Source organism: Entelurus aequoreus, linkage group LG08, assembly GCF_033978785.1.
Source record: "Entelurus aequoreus isolate RoL-2023_Sb linkage group LG08, RoL_Eaeq_v1.1, whole genome shotgun sequence".
NCBI classification, from domain to species: Eukaryota; Metazoa; Chordata; class Actinopteri; order Syngnathiformes; family Syngnathidae; genus Entelurus; species Entelurus aequoreus.
Window position 1 is genome coordinate 55,901,378 of NC_084738.1, and position 24,628 is coordinate 55,926,005.

Here is a 24,628-nt window from a genome sequence, read left to right on the forward strand (position 1 = left end):
AGTGTGTGTTAATCACAAAGATTGTAATCAAGGCTTAGGTCAGGCTGATTACAAAAATAAATATACTGCAAAAGAAAGGCCTCATAAAAACTGAGGAAAATTCAACTTACATGAATACATTCTAATATAATAAATAATAAGAATAAATGTTTCTTAACTAGACTGTCAACAAAATTAAAATGCAAACGGAAACACAGCTTCACCATTATAGTCATAATTTTTGCGCCCCAGCCCTATAGTTTAGAAACGCTGGTCTAGATTAAAGGTATTGGATGTGTTTTAGTGTAAACGTTGCATAGATTTTGCTCCACAGTCACATGAATTGTTCATAAATTATTTTTTGAGTCTGTCTGCAAGATGTTTGTTGTGGAAGCGTTCCCAGATTGCAAATGAAACCAAGCCCAACCCTCTCAAAAAGTATGATTTTATCTTAGAAACATGTACACGATGTATATATATATATATGACATCGTCACCACTAAATTAACTTCATAAACATGATATAGATTCAGTGTTTCCCACACATTCATTTATTTGTGGCGGCCCGCCACGAAAGAATTACGTCCGCCACAAATAAAAAATAAAAAAATTGTAAAAAAATGTTTTTGGGTTTTTTTTTTTGTCCTCTCCAGCTTCTCAGGCAAATCATATAGTTGATGTAGATGCCCATATCGGCTGTTCAGATTTACTTTACAAAAGAGAAGTGTAGGATACTTCTCTTGTTGCCTTATTTGTATTTGACTTTATTAAATGTATTTATATTAGAAACACAACATGTGTATATAACAAAGGGTGCAAAGTCTGCAGGGAGTAGGAAACACATGGTTAAGTGTAGGGAGTAAAACTGATGGCAGTCTAAAGTTCAAGATTTTTGGAGCTCTTTGTTCAGTGGATCAGATGTTTGATGAAGCTCTGTGTCTATCTACCACCACTACTGTTTTCTGTTTATTTGTTACTGACTGTGGCAGGACACCTCTGCCTCTGTTTCACTTTATGTTGCTGGTAAATAATATGGTTGTAGTAGTAGGCTAAAGTTAAATTATTTAGTATGCACTAATTAAAGGGGCAGAGCTTTATGAGACATTTTAGCTTTTATATTTTATAAGATATATTTTTTGTAAGAACCACAATTAATAAATATATTTCAGAGAATAACTTATTGTTCAAATCTGTATATAAATATGTACATAAAGTGTTGTAATTATATTGTAAAATGGATGGATGTATGGATGGATGGACGTTTAAAACAAAACTGTTATTATTAATTAGTAAGTATACATTTTTTGAGCTTTTAGAGAAAATCATATAATTGTAGTAAATTATGCAAATTAATCGATGATGTAATGGTGACCCACCGCCACAGGTATCTTGGCAGTTTATGGGAAACACTGAGATTCACCCGGCCACAATACTGGGTATACCGGCACACTCTGTGATCGATTCAGAGAGAGCATTAAAAAAAAAAGCTGCTTTTTGCAGGATTTATGTCACTGCAGGTCAGTTTTATTATATAAAAACAATACTTTTTGTGTGTGTTTCTTCATAACCTGAAGCAGAAGGGAGGAACTAAGAGCTTGACTTAATGTCCAAATAATTACATCCACCTCACTGGACATACTTTGTTGAAATTAGTAACTGTGTCTCTGACCAACTGGTTACGAACTCCTATTCGTCACCTTGAGAACCTCTCACTGAAACCTACTAATCAGGATATAAGTCTGGGGGTAATAATTGACTCAGACTTGAACTTTAACAGCTACATAAAGTCAATAACATCAGCAGCTTTTTGCCACCTGAAAAACATTTCCAAAATCAGAGGGAGAATGTCTAAACCAGACTTCGAAAGACAAATCCATCCCTTGGTCTCCAGTAGGTTAGACTACTGTAATGGCCTTCTCACTGGGCACTCTAAACGAGCTGTAAATCAGCTGCAGTACATCCAGGTTGCTGCTGCTCGAGTCCTGACTAGAACCACCAGGAAATACGACCATATTAGTCCAGTGGTCAGGTCCCTGCACTGGTTTCCTGTTTCTCAGAGAGTAGACTTTAAAACAGCTCTCCTTGTGTACAAGTCCTTTCATGGTCCTGTGCCAAAGTACATCTCTGACACGTTAGAGACATGTGAACCATCTCGAGCTCGGAGAACCTCAGGGAGTGGTCTCCTGCTGGTGTCTGGAGTCAGGACCAAACATGCGTTTCAGTTTTATATGCTCAAAAAATCTGGAATAGTCTTCCTGACGATGTAAAGTGACGTTGGCAATGTTCGAATCCATCATGGAAACACTTGTATTTAATTGTGCACTTGATTTTAATTTGAATTATAATCGTTTTTATGGTCCTTTTATCTTACGTTTTTAATTGGAATTATAATTATTTTTATTTGGATTTTATTTTTAGTATCGCCTTCTTGTAATTTTGTGTACGAATTGTGCTCTCTAAATAAACTTGCCTTGCCTGTGCCGTCACAACGTAGCCAGACTGCAAAACTCCGCATAAACTGTGCTAGCTCAGACCCAAATCCTTAACCCTTATGATTTGACACGTTGGCATTGTTTAAAGCGGCCATTTTATGATATTTTTCTATGTTTAAAACACTTCTTTGTGGTCTACAGAACATTTAATGGTCAAAATGTTGCGTAGATTATGTTTTACAGATTATCTTCATGCCGCTTTCTGACCATCTCTTCAATATGCGCCATTTTGTGGGAGGCGTTATTTACGTGCCTCCACTTTGACAGCGTAGTCTACTGACAGATATAAGTTCATGTTTATGCACTACTTTGTTTTAGAAAAGGCAAAAGCAAAGGATGTATGTGCATGCAGGAGCCAGTCTGCCCCACAACGACAAGATAGACAAAAAGGAGTCTATTGACTACAATGGCGGACTCGCGCAAAGCTTTTCACCTAAAAGTATACCATATATGTAGACATCCATCACACTTGGGAAAACATTACAAATTATGCAAATTCTTTTTTTTTCCTGACCCCAGACTGACGCCCTGTTCTGTCACTCTGTACAACATACTATTGAACGTGTCTGTGCTGCAAAAGTAATTTAATTGTACTTTAAATGCAATGACATCACAGTGCTATCCTAAATATCTCCACCACGTCTCTGCGGTTTGGTTTCACATTTTTGGGACTTATGCAGATCCCAACCCAGTAGGCATAAGACATTGATACAACGTTGATTATACACACATGTCCTTTAAAACTGATTTCTAAACAACGCTGTAAAAGAATTTGTATTTGTAAATTGAGAAAACGTTGGATCCTTGTTATTGGTTGGGAAACGACCAAAATTCAATGGTAAAATCAACGTCACAACCAGACATTGAATAAACGTCGTCAAAAAACATGTTTCAACGTTACATTTGGGTTGGAGAATATCGGTTGGGAAATGACCAAAATTCAATGGTTAAATCAACGTTAGAACCAAACATTGATTGAACGTCGTCAAAAAACATGTTTCAACGTTGTATTTGTGTTGTAGAATATTGGTTGGGAAATGACCAAAATTCAATGGTCAAATCAACGTCAGAACCCAACAATGATTAAACGTCGTCAAAAAACATGTTGTTTCAACGTTGTATTTGTGTTGGAGGGTACTGGTTGGGAAACGACCAAAATTCAATGGTCAAATCAACGTCAGAACCCAACATTGATTAAACCATGTCAAAAAGCATGCTGTTTCAACGTATTTGTGTTGGAGAATATTGGTTGGGAAATGACCAAAATGTAATGGTCAAATCAACGTCAGAACACAACATTGATTAAAAGTCGTCAAAAAGCCTGTTGTTTCAAGGTTGTATTTGTGTTGGAGAATATTGGTTGGGAAACGACCAAAATTCAATGGTCAAATCAACGTCAGAACCCAACATTGATTAAACGTTGTCAAAAAGCATGTTGTTTCAACGTAGCTTTGAGTTGCTCAACTTCAGGACCTAATTCAACGACTTCTCAACGTTGTTTCAATGTCTTGCGCCTGCTGGGAAATACACAAAACAGGTACCGAGGTGCTGTGATGAGGTGGCGACTTGTCCAGGGTGTACCCCGCCTACCGCCCGAATGCAGCTGAGATAGGCTCCAGCGACCTCAAAAGGGACAAGCGGTAGAAAATGGATGGATGGATGGAAGGTACCGAGGTGGTTTCGCATGATAGTTCCTCCTAACGCAAGCATATAACATTGGGACAACATGTATAAGTCGGCGAAGACTCAACTCATTGTGGTTTCCCTTTTAAGCTTGTTCCCAGAGGTGTGCGTGGAGTGGGGTTTAAATGTGGAGGAGCGAGCCAGGACACTGTAGTACAATAAAAGTCTGTCTTGTAAATTTTCAGGAACGATCACGTTGTCTAAACCAGTGTTTTTCAATCACTAGTGTGCCGTGAGATAGTCTTGTGTGCCGTGGGAGATGATGTAATTTCACCTATTTGGGTTAAAAATATTTGCAAACTAGTAATTTTAATCCGCAAATGTGCCGTTGTTGAGTGTCAGTGCTGTCTCGAGCTCGGCAGAGTAACCATGTAATACTCGACGACAGCGGGAGGCAGCGTGCAGGTAAAAGGGTATCTAATGCTTAAACCAAAAATCAACAAAAGGTATGGGCCGCTAAGAAAAGGCATTGAAGCTTAGGTAAGGCTATGCAAAACAAAACTAAAAGTAAACAAAAACAGAATGCTGGACGACAGCAAAGACTTACAGCGTGTGGAGCAGACACATACTTGCCAACCTTGACACCTCTGATTTCGGGAGATGGGGGTGGGGGTGGGGGGTGGGGGGTGTATATATTTTCAAGTATTTCTTATATATATAAATAATCTGTTCATGAATGAGTATATCCGTTCGGCCACCGTGTTCAGTGGAGAGGTCTGATCTACAACATTTGCAGGCAGCATACCCCTTCCCCTTCGAGCTGTCCTGGATGATCTGAAATTATTTTTTCCAATCATTTTGGAACTTGCAAGCGTACTTTTTCTTCTTACTCGTCGTCGCCATGTCTCTTTTTTGTTCTTCTGCTTAGTCTCTGTTATGTTTTTGGACATTTCCCTCACCTCTCTTGCCCACTCACTCACTGACGTCACTCACTTCACATGCTGTCATATCTTAAAGGGCCACACACACACACACACACACTACTCTCATAACAACTAACAAGACATTATGGCGAAGCCAGAAGTCGAGTTTCTTAACATGGAGACATTCTTAATACTTTTCTTTTGTCCTTTGAGACACTTGTGATTTAGGGCTATATAAATAAACATTGATTGATTGAGTGATTTTGTCGAGCACAAAGAAAATAACATTTTAGTTAAATGTAAGTTCTGTCTTGGATCAAAGATCCTATCTACTTAAAGTTAAAGTTAAAGTGCCATTATGTTGCAGCTATTTAAAATAGTTTTGTCAATTTGTTCTGGCCTGAAATAAATTGGCCCTTTGAAACATATCTTTGTCTTTGTGTGTTGTATGTAGACCACATTGCTTAGCAGAGTTCAGTGATGCAAATGCATGTCAAGTTGATCAACAGATTGTATTATTATCCAGTGCAATAACAGTACTGAAATGAAGGCTAAAAGGGCATTAATGGGAGCCTTAAAAATAAAAACAAGTAACTAAATAGTTACTTTTCACAGTAACACATTACTTTTTGGTGTAAGTAACTGAGTTAGTAACTGAGTTACTTTTGAAATAAAGTAACTAGTTACTGGTTTTCAATAACTACCCCAACACTGGTTATAGATAAACCTATGGATAACGAAGACATATTTAATAGTCTCCTTTTCAGGTGAGAGAGGACGCTAAAGGCAGTGCCTTTAAGGCACGCCCCCAATATTGTTGTCCGGGTGGAAATCGGGAGAAATTCGGGAGAATGGTTGCCCCGGAAGATTTTCGGGAGGGGCACTGAAATTCGGGAGTCTCCTGGGAAAATCGGGAGGGTTGGCAAGTATGAGCAGACGGTGTTCACAAAGTACATCCGAACATCAACAATGTCCACACAAAGAAGGAAAGCGACAACTTAAATAGTCTTGATTAAAAAACCTCCCTCCACCATTCACACTCATTCACACAAAAGGGTTGTTTCTTTCTGTTATTAATATTCTGGTTCCTACATTATATATCAATATATATCAATACAGTCTGCAAGGGATACAGTCCGTAAGCACACATGATTGTGCGTGCTGCTGGTCCACTAATAGTACTAACCTTTAAAGGCCTACTGAAACCCACTACTACCGACCACGCAGTCTGATAGTTTATATATCAATGATGAAATCTTAACATTGAAACACATGCCAATACGGGCGGGTTAACTTATAAAGTGCAATTTTAAAAGTCCCGCCACACTTCCGGTTGAAAAACTCCTTTGGATATGATTTATGCGCGTGACGTCACAAAATCCACGGAAGTGGTTGGACCCCATCAAACCCGATACAGAAACCTCTTGTTTTCTTCGACAACATTCCACAGTATTCTGGACATCTGTGTTGGTGAATCTTTTGCAATTTGTTTAATGAACAATGGAGGCTGCAAAGAAGAACGTTGTAGGTGGGATCGATCAGTGTATTAGCGGCTAAGTACAATACTTACAGCAACACAACAAGGACTACTTACTACGCCTAGCCGATGCTTGCCGCCAAACCCACGGATGAAGTCCTTCGTCGCGCCGTTGATCGCTGGAACGCAGGTGAGCACGGCTGTTGATGGGAAGATGAGGGCTGGCTGGCGTAGGTGGAGCGCTAATGTTTTTATCATAGTTCTGTGAGGTCCGGTTGCTAAGTTACTAAATTAGCCTTAGCGTCGTTAGCAACAGCATTGTTAAGCCTTACCAGGCTGAGAATTTTTAACCGTGTAGTTACATGTACATGGTTTAATAGTATTGTTGATCTTCTGTCTATCCTTCCAGTCAGGGGTTTATTTCTTTTGTTTCTATCTTCATTTGAGAACGATGCTATCACGTTAGCTCAGTTGCTAAGTGTGTCACCGATGTATTGTCGTGGAGATAAAAGTAACTTTAAATGTCCATTTCGCGTTCTCGACTCTCATTTTCAAGAGGATATAGTATCCGAGGTGGTTTAAAATACAAATCTGTGATCCACAATAGAAAAAGGAGAGAGTGTGGAATCCAATGAGCCAGCTTGTACCTAAGTTACGGTCAGAGCGAAAAAAGATACGTCCATCACTGCCTCTCCAGTCCTTCACTGTAACGTTCCTCATCTACGAATCTTTCATCCTCGCTCAAATTAATGGGGTAATCGTCGCTTTGTCGCTCCGAATCTCTCGCTCCATTGTAAACAACGGGGAATTGTGAGGAATACTAGCTCCTGTGACGTCACGCTACTTCCGGTACAGGCAAGGCTTTTTTAATCAGCGAGCAAAAGTTGCAAACTTTATCGTCAATTTTCTCTACTAAATCCTTTCAGCAAAAATATGGCAATATCGCAAAATGATCAAGTATGACACACAGAATGGATCTGCTATTCCCGTTTAAATAAAAAAAATTCATTTCAGCAGGCCTTTAAAGGCCTACTGAAATGAAATTTTGAAAACGTCTATGTATGATGACATATGCGCGTGACGTCAATGGTTGAAACGGAAGTATTCGGACACCATTGTATCCAATACAAAAAGCTCTGTTTTCATCGCAAAATTCCACAGTATTCTGGACATCAGAGTTGGTGAATCTTTTGCAATTTGTTTAATGAACAATGAAGACTGCAAAGAAGAAAGCTGTAGGTGGGATCGGTGTATTAGCGACTGGCTGCAGCAACACAACCAGGAGTACTTTGACTCGGATAGCAGACGCGCTATCCGACGCTAGCCGCAGACCGCATCGATAATCGGGTGAAGTCCTTCGTCGCGCCGTCGATCGCTGGAACGCAGGTGAGCACGGGTGTTGATGAGCAGATGAGGGCTGGCGTAGGTGGAGCACTAATGTTTTTATCATAGCTCTGACGAGGTCCCGTAGCTAAGTTAGCTTCAATGGCGTCGTTAGCAACAGCATTGCTAGGCTTCGACGGGCGGTACAGCATTAACCGTGTAGTTACAGGTCCAGTGTTTGGTTCGGTGTCTCCTGATAGTAGTATTGTTGATTTTCTGTCTATCCTTCTAGTCAGGGGCTTATTTCTTTTGTTTCTATCTGCATTTAAGCACGATGCTATCACGTTAGCTCCGTAGCTAAAGTGCTTCACTGATGTATTGTCGTGGAGATAAAAGTCACTGTGAATGTCCATTTCGCGTTCTCGACTCTCATTTTCAAGAGGATATAGTATCCGAGGTGGTTTAAAATAAAAATCCGTGATCCACAATAGAAAAGGGAGAAAGTGTGGAATCCAATGAGCCCTTGTACCTAAGTTACGGTCAGAGAGAAAAAAATACGTCCTGCACTGCACTCTAGTCCTTCACTCTCACGTACCTCATCCACGGATCTTTCATCCTGGCTCAAATTAATGGGGTAATCGTCGCTTTCTCGGTCCGAATCGCTCTCGCTGCTGGGGTAAACAATGGGGAAATGTGAGGATCCCTTCAACCTGTGACGTCACGCTACTTCCGGTACAGGCAAGGCTTTTTTTTATCAGCGACCAAAAGTTGCAAACTTTATCGTCAATGTTCTCTACTAAATCCTTTCAGCAAAAATATGGCAATATCGCGAAATGATCAAGTATGACACATAGAATGGACCTGCTACCCCCGTTTAAATAAGAACATCTCATTTCAGTAGGCCTTTAATGTTTGTGTGCCTCCGGATGGAAAAAAATGTGACTTGGCTCCAAAAAGGTCGAAAAACACTGTTCTAAACTCATGTCAAATATTTTTTTAAACACATCTTTGTGCCCCGAGGACGGCGTCGCCCTTTAATTGATGATTGGCAGCAGCTGCTCAATAATTAGTACGAGTAAAGCATCGTCACGTGACTCTCTCTCTCTCTCCCCCTCTCTCTCTCATGATTCTCCTCCTCTCCCTCATCGTCTTCTTCTTCTTCATCATCATCTTGGTGCTGGTGGCTGCGCACTGCGTTGCCGCGAGGTGGCGGCTCTCTGGGCGGACACTTCCTAACCCAGCGCTCGGGATTTCTTTTTTTCTTTTTTCCTCCTCCTAGATTTTTTTTTTTTTTTTTTTCCCGCTTCTTCATTTTTGTGGCTCTTTTAGGTTTCGCGGACGACAAATGCGCGCACCCCGCCGGTCCCGGTCCGGGTGGGCAGAGAGACAGCCGTGATGGGACGCCGGACGCGCGGCGGCTGCCTGACTCCTGCCGCCCTGCTCCTGCTGCTCCTCCTCGGCGCCTCGACCCCCGCCGCGGCCGCGCACGCCAGAGGTAAGAGCTGCGTAACGTGTCAGAAGTTGCGTGTGGAAGTTGTGCAAAAGGGCGAGCGTCGTGTTCGCCGTCAATCAACACGTCTGGTCATCCGAAGGTCACGGGTGTGTCTAATCACTCCTGACGAGCAGCTTGTTGCTTCCACCGCTTTCTACCAATTAAAATAAAAAAGTGCTCACCTCAGGCCAATTGATTAGGCACACCGCTTTTGCCCGCTTTCATTGAAGAATTGTGCCTCTGCAAAGTTTGGATCCTTTAACAACATGTTTGTTATAAGTCATACAGAGCAAGTTTTACGCTGTCACATATGGTCAAAACTAGAGATGTCCGATAATGGCTTTTTTTGCCGATGTCCCGATATTGTCCAACTCTTAATTACCGATTTCGATATCAACCGATATATACAGTCTTGGAATTAACACATTATTGTGCCTAATTTGGTTGTGATGCCCCACTGGATGCATTAAACAATGTAACAAGGTTTTCCAAAATAAATCAACTCAAGTTATGGAAAAAAATGCCATATTTATTTTTGAAGTCACAAAGTGCTTTTTTTTTTTTAACATGCCTCAAAACAGCAGCTTGGAATTTGGGACATGCTCTCCCTGAGAGAGCATGAGGAGGTTGGGGTGGGGGGTAGCGGGAGGTGTATATTGTAGCGTCCCGGAGGAGTTAGTGCTGCAAAGGTTTCTGGGTATTTGTTCTGTTGTGTTTGTGTTGTGTTACGGTGCGGATGTTCTCCCGAAATGTGTTTGTCATTCTTGTTTGGGGTGGGTTCACAGTGTGGCACATATTTGTAACAGTGTTAAAGTTTTTTATACGGACACCCTCAGTGTGACCTGTATGGCTGTTGACCAAGTATGCGTTGCATTCACTTGTGTGTGTGAAAAGCCGTAGGTATTATGTCATTGGGCTGGCATGCAAAGGCAGTGCCTTTTAAGGTTTAATGGCGCTCTGTACTTCTCCCTACGTCCGTGTATCACTCCGTACAGCAGCGTTTTAAAAAGTCTTACATTTTACTTTTTGAAACCGATACCGATAATTTCCGATATTACATTTTAAAGCATTTATCGGCCGATAATATCGGACATCTCTAGTCTCCATACTTCATGAAACTACTGTAGTTTTTTTGTAGTATATTCTATTGTCGCACTATTTTATTTTAAGTGACTACAAACAACACCCCTTGTAACAATTGATGTTGTGTTACGATGCAGATGTTCTCCCGAAATGTGTTTGTCATTCTTGTTTGGTGTGGGTTCACAGTGTGGCGCATATTTGTAACAGTGTTAAAGTGGTTTATACGGCTACCCTCAATGTGACCTGTATGGCTGTTGTCCAAGTATGCCTTGCATTCACTTGTGTGTGTGAAAAGCCGTAGGTATTATGTCATTGGGCTGGCATGCAAAGGCACTCCCAGTCCCAGAGAAGGGTCAATTGACCTTTTTACCTAGAAAACCCACAAGAGGGTCATTTGACCCCTAGTCCCCCCTGTGGACACTCCTTTTGTTATGAAAATGTGGCTGTTAGTGGCACACGGCAGGGGGCCACTTGAGCCTGTGTGGGGGAGGGGACCTTACAGCTCAAGCTTTAGTTCTGAGGTAGGTTGTGTGTGTTTTTGCAAGGATCAACAGAATGAAGGGATCAACACTCTGACATTTATTGTTAAAAAAAAATACAAAACAAAACATATTTACAAAGAATGAAAAAGCAACTGTTTTCCCAGTTTTGGTGTGGAGGGTTGTTGCAGAAGCAATTGTTATTTTTGTGTGCCAAAAATAGTTTAAAAAAAAAAAATTACAAAGAAAAAAGCATATTTACAAAGAATGAAAAACCATGTCCATGTAAACGTGACTGACATACATTTGAGCAGTCACTCACAATCCTGGCACTGCCATTGCTCCTTTCGGCATTTCCCACATGTATAATTTTTCTGTCTACCTAGACAAACTGCCCCTAACAGCCTCATTACCATAACAAAATGAGTGATTAGTGTATTCGGGAAAAGCGTCGGGCCAAATGACCCCTCTCTGGGTCTTCTAGGTAGACAGAAAAATGCTGGGACTTCTAGTGTTAAGGTTTATTGGCGCTCTGTACTTTTCCCTACGTCCGTGTATCACTCCGTACAGCAGCGTTTTAAAAAGTCTTACATTTTACTTTTTGAAACCGATACCGATAATTTCCGATATTACATTTTAAAGCATTTATCGGCCGATAATATCGGACATCTCTAGTCTCCATACTTCATGAAACTACTGTAGTTTTTTTGTAGTATATTCTATTGTCACACTATTTTATTTTAAGTGACTACAAACAACACCCCTTGTAACAATTGATGTTGTGTTACGATGCGAAATGTGTTTGTCATTCTTGTTTGGTGTGGGTTCACAGTGTGGCGCATATTCGTAACAGTGTTAAAGTGGTTTATACGGCTACCCTCAATGTGACCTGTATGGCTTTTGTCCAAGTATGCATTGCATTCACTTGTGTGTGTGTGAAAAGCCATAGATATTATGTGATTGGGCCGGCACGCAAAGGCAGTGCCTTTTAAGGTTTATTGGCGCTCTGTACATCTCCCTACGTCCGTGTACCACTCCGTACAGCGGCGTCTTAAAAAGTCATACATTTTACTTTTTGAAACCGATACCGATAATTTCCGATATTAAATTTTAAAGCATTTCTTGGCCGATAATATCGGCAGTCCGATATCGTCGGACATCTCTAGTCAAAACGTTACAGGTGTGTTCAGGTGAGCTTCCTAAAAATTAAACGTTGTTTGGGTGTGACAAGCACCTGGGGATAGGTTGGTTGGCAACACTAAAATTGGCCCTAGTGTGTGAATGTTGTCTGTCTATGTGTGTGGGCCTGCCATGAGGTGGCGACTTGTCCCGGGCGTACCCCGCCTTCCACCCGAATGCAGCTGAGATAGGCTCCAGCGACCCCGAAAGGGACAAGCGGTAGTAAATGGCTGGATGGATGGATGGTTGTGTGTGAAGCAAAAGTGCTTCTCGCTGAAGAGGTTTTCAAAGTGTGTGTGTCGTGGGAAAAATAACACCATTTTAAGGGTGGTTTATTGTTCTGAATGTAGGTGTAGTGTATTGTTTGTCTTATTGTACAATGGAAGCTCTTCACTCGTACTCTAGTCAAGTAGATCTAACACACACACACACACACACACACACACACACACACACACACACACACACACACACACACACACACACATTCTTGTTTTTTTATTTCTTGAGACCTCCGAAAAATGCCTAAATCTTTTGGACCACCATTTCTAGATATATAAAGATTTGTATTTACAACATTAATAATATGTACATACTATGCAAATATAAAAAAGGTAAGCTTTTAGTATTTTGTTTTTGTTTTTGTTTTTTTTTGTTTGTAATTGTTTTTTAATTTTCATTAAGTATGTCTCTATATACACATTTTATTTTTTTATTAATTTTGGCCAAAGGGGGTGCATTTCAATTTCTTACACACACTTGTTATTTCATATGTTAGCCAGAGGGAGAGCATGTAAAATGTTTGCACACACTAGGGGACGGCGTGACACGGTTGGAATAGTGGCCGTGCCAGCAACCTGAGGGTTCCTGGTTCGATCCTCAGCTTCTACCAACCTCGTCACGTCCGTTGTGTCCATGAGCAAGACACTTCACCCTTGCTCCTGATGGGTCGTGGATAGGGCCTTGCATGGCAGCTCCCGCCTTCAGTGTGTGAATGTGTGTGTGAATGGGCGAATGTGGAAATAGTGTCAAAGCGCTTTGAGTACTTTGAAGGTAGAAAAGCGCTATACAGGTATAACCCATTTTCTTGATATTTCATATGTTGACCAGAGGGGGAGCACTTTTAAAACCGACACAGTCAATTTGAAAAATCCCTCCTTTTTGGGACCACCCTAATTTTGATAGATTTCACCACCAGGGGTGAAAATGAGACATTCTCTATTAGATGCAATGGTTTTCCGTATTGGGACCATGGTTTCGGTCCTAACTTGTTCATCTGTCCTCATATGGAAGGTACTTTTCCTTGTTGATGTCTCAAGATGGGCAGAAATACAAGAACACACACACACACACACACACACACACACACACACACACACACACACGCACACACACGCACACACACACACACACACACACGGTTGTAATGCAGATCAAGCTTTAGTCTGTATTTATTTTCTGTCTGCGTGACATTTCGGCCTCCTCTTGTCCACCATTGGCACTGCGTCAGAGGAATGTTTAAGTCTGAAATTAGCTTCCACGGGCGACATTTGCATCGTATTAAAGGATCCAACTGTTACTTTTTAAGGAATTATGTCAGAGAAAGTCTGTCATTTAGCTACATTTGGTAACCAAAATATTAGAAACTCCATATTAGGGCTGGATTATATGGCTGAAAACTGTGTCACCTAGGGCTGGGCGATTTGGATGAAAAAGTATATCTCGATGTATTTTTACTTAAACTCGATATTCGAAATATATCTCCATATATATTTCCGTGAAAGTATACATATAAAGATATTAATTTTTGAGCGATATTCCTTCCACCTCCAAAGACATGCACCTGGGGCTAGGTTGATTGGCAACACTGGATTGGCCCTAATGTGTGAATGTAAGTGTGAATGTTGTGTATGTGTGCAAGTGTACTCCGCCTTCCGCCCGAATGCAGCTGGAATAGGCTAGCTGAAGAGGTTTTTATTGGGCGGACACAAAGTGTGTGTGTTGTGGGAAAAAACACACAGTTTTAGTGGTGGTTTATTGTTCTGAATGTAGGTGTAGTGTATTGTTTGTCTTATTGTACAATGGAAGCTCTTCACTTGTACTCTTGTCGAGTAGATCTAGCACACGCACACACACACACACACACACACATTCTTGTATTTTTTACCTTCTTGAGATCTCCGAAAAATGCCTACCACTTTAGGACCACCATTTCTAGATAAATAAAGTTTTGTATTTACAATATTAATAATATATACATCAGGGGTCACCAACCTTTTTGAAACCAAGAGCTACTTCTTGGGTACTGATTAATGCGAAGGGCTACCAGTTTGATACACACTTCAATAAATTGCCAGAAATAGCCAATTTGCTCAATTTACCTTTAACCATTGCTTTCGGTCTCCCCTTGAGGGGGGGTTACCCACATACGCGGTCCTCTCCAAGGTTTCTCATAGTCATTCACATTGACGTCCCACTGGGGTGAGTTTTCCTTGCCCGTATGTGGGCTCTGTACCGAGGATGTCGTTGTGGCTTGTACAGCCCTTTGAGACACTTGTGATTTAGGGCTATATAAATAAACATTGATTGATTGATTGATTGAACTCTGTTATTATTTATAATTAATGATATTTACACTTAATTGAACGGTTTAAAAGAGGAGAAAACACGAAAAAAATGACAATTAAATTTTGAAACATAGTTTATCTTCAATTTCGACTCTATAAAATTCAAGATTCAACCGAAAAAAAGAAGAGAAAAACTAGCTAATTCGAATCTTTTTGAAAAAATTAAAAAAATAATTTATGGAACATCATTAGTAATTTTTCCTGATTAAGATTAATTTTAGAATTTTGATGACATGTTTTAAATAGGTTAAAATCCAATCTGCACTTTGTTAGAATATAAAACAAATTGGACCAAGCTATATTTCTAACAAAGACAAATCATTATTTCTTCTAGATTTTCCAGAACAAAATTTTTAAAAGAAATTAAAAAGACTTTGAAATAAGATTTAAATTTGATTCTACAGATTTTCTAGATTTGCCAGAATATTTTTTTTGAATTTTAATCATAATAAGTTTGAAGAAATATTTCACAAATATTCTTCGTCGAAAAAACAGAAGCTAAAATGAAGAATTAAATCAAAATGTATTTATTATTCTTTACAATAAAAAAATAAATTTACTTGAACATTGATTTAAATCGTCAGGAAAGAAGAGGAAGGAATTTAAAAGGTAAAAAAAGGTATATGTTTTTAAAAATCCTAAAATCATTTTTAAGGTTGTATTTTTTCTCTAAAATTGTCTTTCTGAAAGTTATAAGAAGCAAAGTAAAAAAAGGTATGCATTTATTAAACAAGTAAAGACCAAGTCTTTAAAATATTTTCTTGGATTTTCAAATTCTATTTGAGTTTTGTCTCTCTTAGAATTAAAAATGTCGAGCAAAGCGAGACCAGCTTGTTAGTAAATAAATAAAATTTAAAAAATAGAGGCAGCCCACTGGTAAGTGCTGCTATTTGAGCTATTTTTAGAACAGGCCAGCGGGCTACTCATCTGGTCCTTACGGGCTACCTGGTGCCCGCGGGCACCGTATTGGTGACCCCTGATATACATACTATGCAAATATAAAAAAGGTAAGCTTTTAGTTAAGGTTTTGTTTGTAATTGTTTTTTAATCTTCATTAAGTATGTCTCTATATACATATTTTATTTTTTAATTAAAGAGGGGGAGCTCGTCAAATTTTTACACACACTTTTTATTTCATGTGTCGACCAGAGGGAGAGTTCTTTTAAAACCGACACACGGTCAATTTGAAAAATCCCTCCTTTTTGGGACCACCCTAATTTTGATAGATTTCACCACCAGGGGTGAAAATGAGGCATTCTCTATTAGATGCAATGGTTTTCTGTATTGGGACCATGACTTATGTCCTAACTTGTTCATCGGTCCTCATATGGAAGGTACTTTTCCTTGTTGATGTCTCAAGAAGGGTAGCAATACAAGATCGCACACGCACACACACACACACACACACACACACACACACACACACACACACACACACACACACACACACACACACACACACACACACACACACACACACACACACACACACACACACACGCACGGTTGCAATGCAGATCAAGCGTCGCTTTAGTCCATATTTATTTTTTGTCTGCGTGACCTTTCGGCCTCCTCTTGTCCGCCTTTGGCAGTGCATCAGAGGCATGTTGAAGTCTGAAATTAGCTTCCACAGGCGACATTTGCATCGTATTTAAGGATCCAACTGTTACTTTTTAAGGAATTATGTCCGAGAAAGTCTGTCATTTAGCTACAATTGGTAACCAAAATATTAGAAACTCCATATAAGTGTTTAATGTTGGTCGATATCGATAATTGTTTTTTTTTGTGACCAACTGAATATAGGGACCAGGAGAACATTCTAATGTAAACTTCCTCTGATTATAATCCCCTTAGCTATCGAGGCAGAAAGGAAATGTCAACACAAGCATGGAAAACACTCACAATGTAAACAAAATTCTAAAATCACATTAAACACTTAAAAATAACCTCTTAAGATTAGTGTGGAAAATAAGGAATATGTAAGAAATGCTCAATAAAGTGTGAAAATGTAAACATAGAGAAACCTGAGAATAACTTTTCTCTGCAGTTTTAGTTACAAGAAAGTCACAGCTGTGCTCTAAAGGGTGAGCGTGGCTATAAGGTGGTGTGGTACTACTGATAACAAGCGCCTTGGTCTGACTATGGTCCGTTTTTAAAAAAAAAAAAAAAAAAAAAAACTGCCATACTCTCCACGTGACTTTTCCTGTCGTATCCACAATTGTTTCGCTCCCTGCAGCACTCCCTTAGTTTCTCTTCTCACTTCATGCAAAGACTCAACCGTGAGACAACAAGATGGCGCAACCAAACTTGATAGTTGATACTGTTACCTGATTGGCTGTTATTCACACATCAGTGATCACTTCCTTTGTTGCTCGGTTACCTTGCTTCGCAACTTCCAGTTTCTTCAGACGAAGAATATATATACTGTTTGTATATCAAACGTTTAATGGAACACATTTTTAATTTATATCAATTAGGAAGGAAATAACTTTATTGTCTTTGCAAAAGTACAACACAATTTCGTTTTCAGCACAGACTTGACAGAACAGGAACGCTGATGGGTCGCCTCCTATGGCGCCCTGTAAAACACGCGGAAAGGTGGACGCTGGGAATTTGTAATTGAAATGTCGATCCCAGACTAGGTTCTTACGAAAAAACCACTCAACAGCCACAATACTGTGAGTATAGATAAAACAAGACAAAGAGAGAAGAAGGACCGAACCGGAGAGGGAGGGGAGCGCGACCGCCTTCGCCTAGAGCCAAGAGAGAAAAAATTACATTTCTATTGCGATATATATTGATATTGTTTTATCGCCCAGCCCTACTGCAAATAAAACCACAAGTGCAACACTAAACATATTGTTACGTGACAAAACTGATGCTATTGTTACGAGGGGTGTTGTTGTTTGTAGTCACTTAAAAGAAAATCGTGTGACAATAGACTATACTACACACAAACTACAGTAGTTTCATGAAAGATGGAGACACTTCTTCTCTGTCAAACACACCATGAGCAGTTTTCCGTATTTTCATGGATCAATGTATGGAGCAGACTAGCAGTACCTCACATGGTCAGTCATACTCTTCATGATTTATTTCTTTATTTCAATGAATATCGTCCATTTCTTCTTCTTCACGCTCACTTGTTTCGTTCCTTTGTCCATCTCTAGCTGTAAGCAAACAATGGCTACGCCAACTAGCAGTGGGGAGGCCGGTAACTGAAATGTTTTCTCGCAGCTAAAAGCTTAACAATTAGCCGACTAGAACACTAGTTGGGGCACTATTAAGTCCAGGTATCACTGTATGCCAAAACTACTTGATCGGTACAGATCCGGACAAAAATGTGCGTAATGGACATTTTTTTCTCATTTGACCAATTACAGTTAGAACAAAGGCATTTTGAATACAAGTAGTCATTTTACATATTTCCCAGTGAGCACTAAGTAGCTTGCTAGCTAACAAACGGACAGACAAACACAAATATGAAGATGTGTCACTTTTTTTTTAAGCAATTGGCTTCAGTGTTTGCTGTTTAAGTCACAGTGGAAGTGTTTTTCCCCACCCCAGAAGTAGTGACACCACTGATTGTCTTTTGGATCCGATACAGAGTAAAATTCAGGCTGGTATCGGCGATACCGATACTTTGTGCAAATATACCTAATGGAAAAAAAGCAGTGCATTTCAAATGTTGTTGCTTTTGGGTATTCATCTTCAAAACAATATAAAATCACAGAGCGGAACAAATGTTGTTATTCTTCACCGAATGCGTTATCTTATTTATATTCAACTCTGTATCTATAGTGTCTCCAAATAGCCTACAATAAAATGGTACATATACACTTTCTGTTTTATAATACGAGTGACTCATTTTGACTGTCATTTTCTTAAATAAACAAATGACAGACTGAATGACTGAGCACAATACCTACTTACCTCGGCGGAAGGAAAAGTAGTTCCCACCAATCTCATTTAGTTAAGACACAATCTCAAGGATTTAGTTACTTTTCACTGTTCCTGTTAATAGTATGCATTATCTCCAATAACTAAAGTATCAAAAGTATCGATATTTTGATATGAGAATCGACAGAGCATGAAGATCTGGTATTAGCGGTATCGATATTTGAGTGTCGATCCGCACAGCACTACCAGGAGGTGGCCTGCTAGTGTACCAAGCAATGATTTATGACACATTTGTATTGGATCCTATTAGAGCATATTTACGGTAATGTGTGGTTTGTGAGGAAATTGGTTTGAAATTGGTCTAATTTTCCTAATTTGCCGTGACGCAAAATTCAGTGTTTAGGTGTTGACAGTTTAAATGTAGCAAACTTAAAGTTAACCATTACATGATATTATTTTTTTAGTCGTTTGTTCCCCACTTTGAATGATAGCTCATTGTAGGGTTGTCTCGATACCAATATTTTGGTACCGGTACCAAAATTATGCTTTTCTAAATAGAGGGGACCACAAAAAAATTGCATTATTGGCTTTAGTTTAACAACAAATCATATGGTATGTTAGACATATGTTTCTTATTGCAATTGAAGAACAATTTTGTCCTCAAATAAAATAGTGGTCATACACGACAACTTGTCTTTTAGTAGTAAGTAAGCAAACAAAGACTCCTAATTAGTCTGCTGACGTATGCAGTAACATATTGTCATTTATCATTCTATTATTTTGTCAAAATTATAAAGGACAAACTGTAAAAATTGATTATTAATCCACTTGTTCATTTACTGTTAATATCTGGTTATCTTCCGTTTCAACATGTTCTATCTACACTTCTGTTAAAATGTAATAATCACTTATTCTTCTGTTGTTTGGATGCTTTACATTAGTTTTGGATGATACCACAAATGTAGGTATCGATCTGATACCAAGTAGTTACAGGGTCATACATTGGTCTTAATTTAAGTTCTCATGTGTCCAGGGATATTTTTCCTGAGTTTATGAATATAATAGGAATAAAAAAAAAAAAAGATTTTGTGACGAAAAAGTATCAATGTAATCATTGTAGTATCGACTAGATACACTCTTGTAATTGGTATCATTACAGTGAATGTCAGGTATAGATTCACCCATGGCATTTGTTTACATTCAGGTGCGCTATCTTTTGTTAGCGGTGACGCCAGTGAGCTATTGTATCCTCCTACGGTGTGTAGTGAAGGATGTTTAGCTATTCCTCGTCCTGCAGGGACTTGTAAAAACTTACTTTATTTGTCGCCATGAAGGCGAGGATTAGTGTTTTAGAAGAAGCTAAAACACTGCCAATTGCGGATAAACATTAGCCGCTAACTAGCTAGCCATGTTTTAAAGCACCTCTTCCTGAGGGCGTTTCAGTGTTATAACTTCACCTTTATCTTTAGTTTTTAAGCCAAGATGCATCCATTCTCCCTTTTCTGTCGACACACTGTGTCTGCTTGTAAGTACTCCGTGATTGTGCGTTGCCGAACATCCCCTCTGCTCGTAAAACGACGCGCCGTCATGCCTGTAAAAAAATAAAATGAAAATAAGAATTAAAAAAGTATGGCGAACCGGTACTTTTCAAGCAGAGTATAGTACCGTTTTTGATTCATTAGTACGGCAATACTTTTCTAGTACCGACTAGTACCGAAGCAAATTGGAACCTGCCAACTACCGACCTGTTTCTATTCTCAGCTCCATTTCGAAAGTAATGGAGAAAATAGTTTATGAACAGGTGGATAGTTACCTTGCCACTAATAAACTCATGTACAAATTCCAATCCGGCTTCAGAACTAACCACTCCACTGACACATGCCTTCTCTATCTGACCGACCACATCAAACATGAGGTGGACGCGGGCAAATACTGCGGCATGGTCATGCTGGACCTTCAGAAGGTCTTTGACACCGTTAACCACGTTATACTGTTGGATAAACTCAGAGCAATCGGATTTAACAAAACCTCTTGGAGCTGGATGCAATCTTACTTGGAGGGGAGGGAGCAGGTGGTAGAGGTGAACGGCACCGTGTCCCCCCCCCCCCCCCCCCCCTCTCGGTGAGCTGTGGAGTCCCCCAAGGCAGTATATTGGGACCTTTACTGTTCCTAATATACATAAACGACATGTTATTGGCATGCGACTGTGAATTGTTTTTGTTTGCGGATGACTCTACCTTGCTGGTATCCGGCAAGGACAAGTCACAGGTGGAGAAAATCCTCAGTGCTGAGCTCTGTAGAACTTGCACCTGGCTCGCTGACAACAAGCTATCCATCCACTTGGGTAAAACAGAATCCATCCTGTTTGGGTCCCACATCAAACTTAAGAGAGTCAATGACTTCACCATAAAAGTAGGTGACAGTGTCATCACCAGGAAAGATGAGGTCACCTACCTAGGTTCCATTCTAGAGGCTAACCTTTCCTGTGATAAAATGGCAACCAAGGTAATCAAAAAGGTTAACCAACAAATGAGATTTCTCTGCAGAATTTCCTCTCTGGTCAACAAAAGCACCTTGAGGATTCTGGCGGGAACTCTCGTTCAACCCTTTTTCGATTACGCATGCACCTCCTGGTACCCTAGCACCTCCAAAACCCTCAAATCTAAACTCCAAACATCTCAGAACAAGCTAGTCAGGTTACTTCTAGACCTCCACCCCAGATCCCACCTCACTCCTACCCACTTCTCTAAAGTGGGCTGGCTCAAGGTGGAGGACAGAGTTAAACAACTTGCACTGAGCCTAGTCTATAAAATCCGCTACACCTCCCTGATACCGAAGTACATGTCAAACTACTTCCTTAACGTAAATGACCGCCATAACCACAACACCAGGGGGTGCTCCACTAACCACGTTAAACCCAGATTCCGAAATAACAAAGGTCTTAACTCATTCTCTTTCTATGCCACATCAATGTGGAATGCGCTCCCAACAGGTATAAAAGAAAGGGCATCTCTATCCTCCTTCAAAACCGCAATAAAAGTTCACCTCCAGGCAGCTACAACCCTAAACTAACTAACACCCTCCCCGGATTGCTAATAATCAAATGTAAACAATCAAATGCAGATACTTTTTCTTTTTCTTATGCCTTCTGATCTCTCTCTCTCTCTCTCTCTCTCTCTCTCTCTCTCTCTCTCTCTCTCTCTGTCCACTACTTGATGTCCATACCCCCCCCCCCCTCCACACCCCTGATTGTAAATAATGTAAATAATTCAATGTGATTATCTTGTGTGATGACTGTATTACGATGATAGTATATATGATAGTATATATCTGTATCATGAATCAATTTAAGTGGACCCCGACTTAAACAAGTTGAAAAACTTATTCGGGTATTACCATTTAGTGGTCAATTGTACGGAATATGTACTTCACTGTGCAACCTACTAATAAAAGTCTCAATCAATCAATCAATACTGTACAACCCTCATTCATTGTTGTTAATTTACGTGTTACGTGTTTACGTGCTGTTTGTTTTTATTATCTAGTTGTTGCCAGGCGGAAAATGATTGCTCAGCCAGCCAGGACACATACAATAAACTATATCATAATGCAGTTTTAGAAACCAAACTAAAGTTGTTTCATTCATTCTGTTCAATGTGTTATTTTGTACAAAAATACATTACTGAGCAATCTGTTTATCATTCATATTACTCCAAAACAAGCATCTAATCCCTTGAAGCAACACCCCCTGTACTCAAGACGGTTGTGTCCCTCCCACGTGTGAAATCTAAGGCCCAATCCCAATCTTCCCCCTCACCCACTACCACGTCACCCTCGAAAGGACGCAACAAGGGGTAGAGCTTTGTAATCTTCCCTAGGAATTGGGACACCACACCACTTGCTACGTCACTGCATAGTTTACATTCGGGCACGTAAGCGACTACGTTTGCACTTTCGTCCCACCTAGAGTTGTCCCGCCACCAATATGTTGGTACCAAAATGTATATGGTCATGTATTTCAATACTTTTGGATACTTTTCAAAATAAAGGGCACCTCAATAAACACACCTCAACCCCGCCCACCTCAACCTCCTCATGCTCTCTCAGGGAGAGCATGTCCCAAATTCCAAGCTGCTGTTTTGAGGCATGTTAAAAAAAAATTACTGTATATTACCAAATAGTAGCCCGGGTGTTTATTTCACAAAATCGATTTTGGAGACAGGCGTTTAAAAGAAGCAGGCGGTTATTTGCACAAGGCTTATATTTTGCACCAGCCTGCACCAGGCCATTATTTGGTTACAATGGTCCAGTATTTTTTTTTCGTACAAAAAACTTTAAATGTAAAAGCTATTGTAAACATACAAACAAAAAAACAAGAGCTCAACAATGAGGTAGGCTATCAAAAGACAAGAGATCAACAAGGCCTCAACATGGCAGTAGTGCAACAATCTTCAAATAGAATACCAATACTAAAAATAGATAAACTTTTTAAATAAAGCAGCCTAACGGGAAAAATACAATTATTGCACCAAGTACTCAAGTATAAAACCCACCATCAAAACATAACAATAATAAAATAAAGGCTACAGTCCTCCAAGTTTTAAATAAAGCAGCATACAGGAAAAATAAAATTATGGTACTCTATAAAACCATCAAAACAATAATACTGCAGCAAACGCAACCCCAGCAGCATTTTAATCTAAATTATGCAAATAACAGCCAATGGGCGGCTATTTGGACATAGGCGGTTATTAGGAAGAGGCGGTTAATTCACAAAATGGGGTCAGACCATTTTGCTAAGGCTATTAGGATATGGGCTGTTATTTGCCCAAGGGCGTTTATTTGGTAATATACGGTATGCACTTTGTGACTTCAATAATAAATATGGCAGTGCCATGTTGGCATTTTTTTCCATAACTTGAGTTGATTTATTTTGGAAAACCTTGTTAGATTGTTTAATGCATCCAGTCGGGCATCACAACAAAATTAGGCATAATAATGTGATAATTCCACGACTGTATATATCAGTATCGGTTGATATCGGAATCGGTAATTAAGAGTTGAACAATATCGGATATCGGCAAAAACGCCATTATCGCACATCTCTAGTTACAAGCTAACGTGTAATATATAATTCATGCAGAATTTGGGGAATTTTCTGAGTCAGCATCTGAAATGCCTCTCTCTGAAGGTTTAGATCCATGCCTCCTACTCCTCGCTATGCACACAATGTAGGGATAGTGCTAAGAAAACAGGGCGAGGGGGAGTATTGGGACTGGCCCTAAATTTGGGCCCTGGACTACGTTCCAGCGGTGTATGTTTGGGCCTTTAACAGAAGCTAACCTTCCTTTAGCGATTGCAGAGTTCCGTTGTAGGGACCGAGAAATCATTTGCATTGATTGTGGGCGAGCAGGTTTCATATCAAATTAATAAAACAGTGCCTAATTGTGGCGCAAATGCATGAACGCAGCATGAGTGCTGAGCGAAACCAGAGTTGTTTTTCTTGGGATTTTGAGACTTTGGGCGTTTGAGCCGGCGCTGACGAGGTCGTCAGGAGAAGTGCTTGAAAGGCGGCAGAAAAGTGTGAGCGAGAGTGAAAGAGGAATGAAAGGGCAGCGCGCCGCTGTTTTATGTTTCCCACTAAACGACTTTCTGGGGCTGCGACTTTGATTTAACTGACATTTGAGCGGAGGCGCGCTCGCTCGGGCCGTGCGTGCGTGAGCGCGCGGGCTGCTGTCTGTTTTGCAGGAGATTGCGATGCAGCGGTGGCAACTGACGGCGCGCTCACTTTCACTCCTGCATTATTGAAGGGGAACCGATTTCTCTCTCCCTCACTCTCTCTCTGCGCTCGCCTCTCCTTTCAGTTGGCGTCCACATTGTGAGCGAGCTCAGCGGGAGACGGTGAGACATCAGACGTTGTCCAGAAAAGAGGGGAGAGGATTAAGCGTACACATGAACCCAATAAGGGTCCATTACTATTAACTATATGTCAGATTAGAGTAGAAGACGGAACTTCCGGTTGGAAGCCCAGTCTACACAGAAGGGCACTGC

The 24,628-nt window shown here is 40.1% G+C and overlaps 1 protein-coding gene across 1 annotated transcript in view; it reads left to right on the top strand.

The window, feature by feature from the left end:
• Window positions 1-24,628, top strand: part of LOC133656406 (netrin receptor UNC5D-like) — a 321,816-nt gene that overhangs the window by 1,052 nt on the left and 296,136 nt on the right. Inside the window, exon 2 of the mRNA XM_062057490.1 lies at window positions 9,147-9,312. Within this exon, the coding sequence (XP_061913474.1) occupies window positions 9,147-9,312 (166 nt within the window). The remainder of the gene's footprint in view (window positions 1-9,146; window positions 9,313-24,628) is intronic.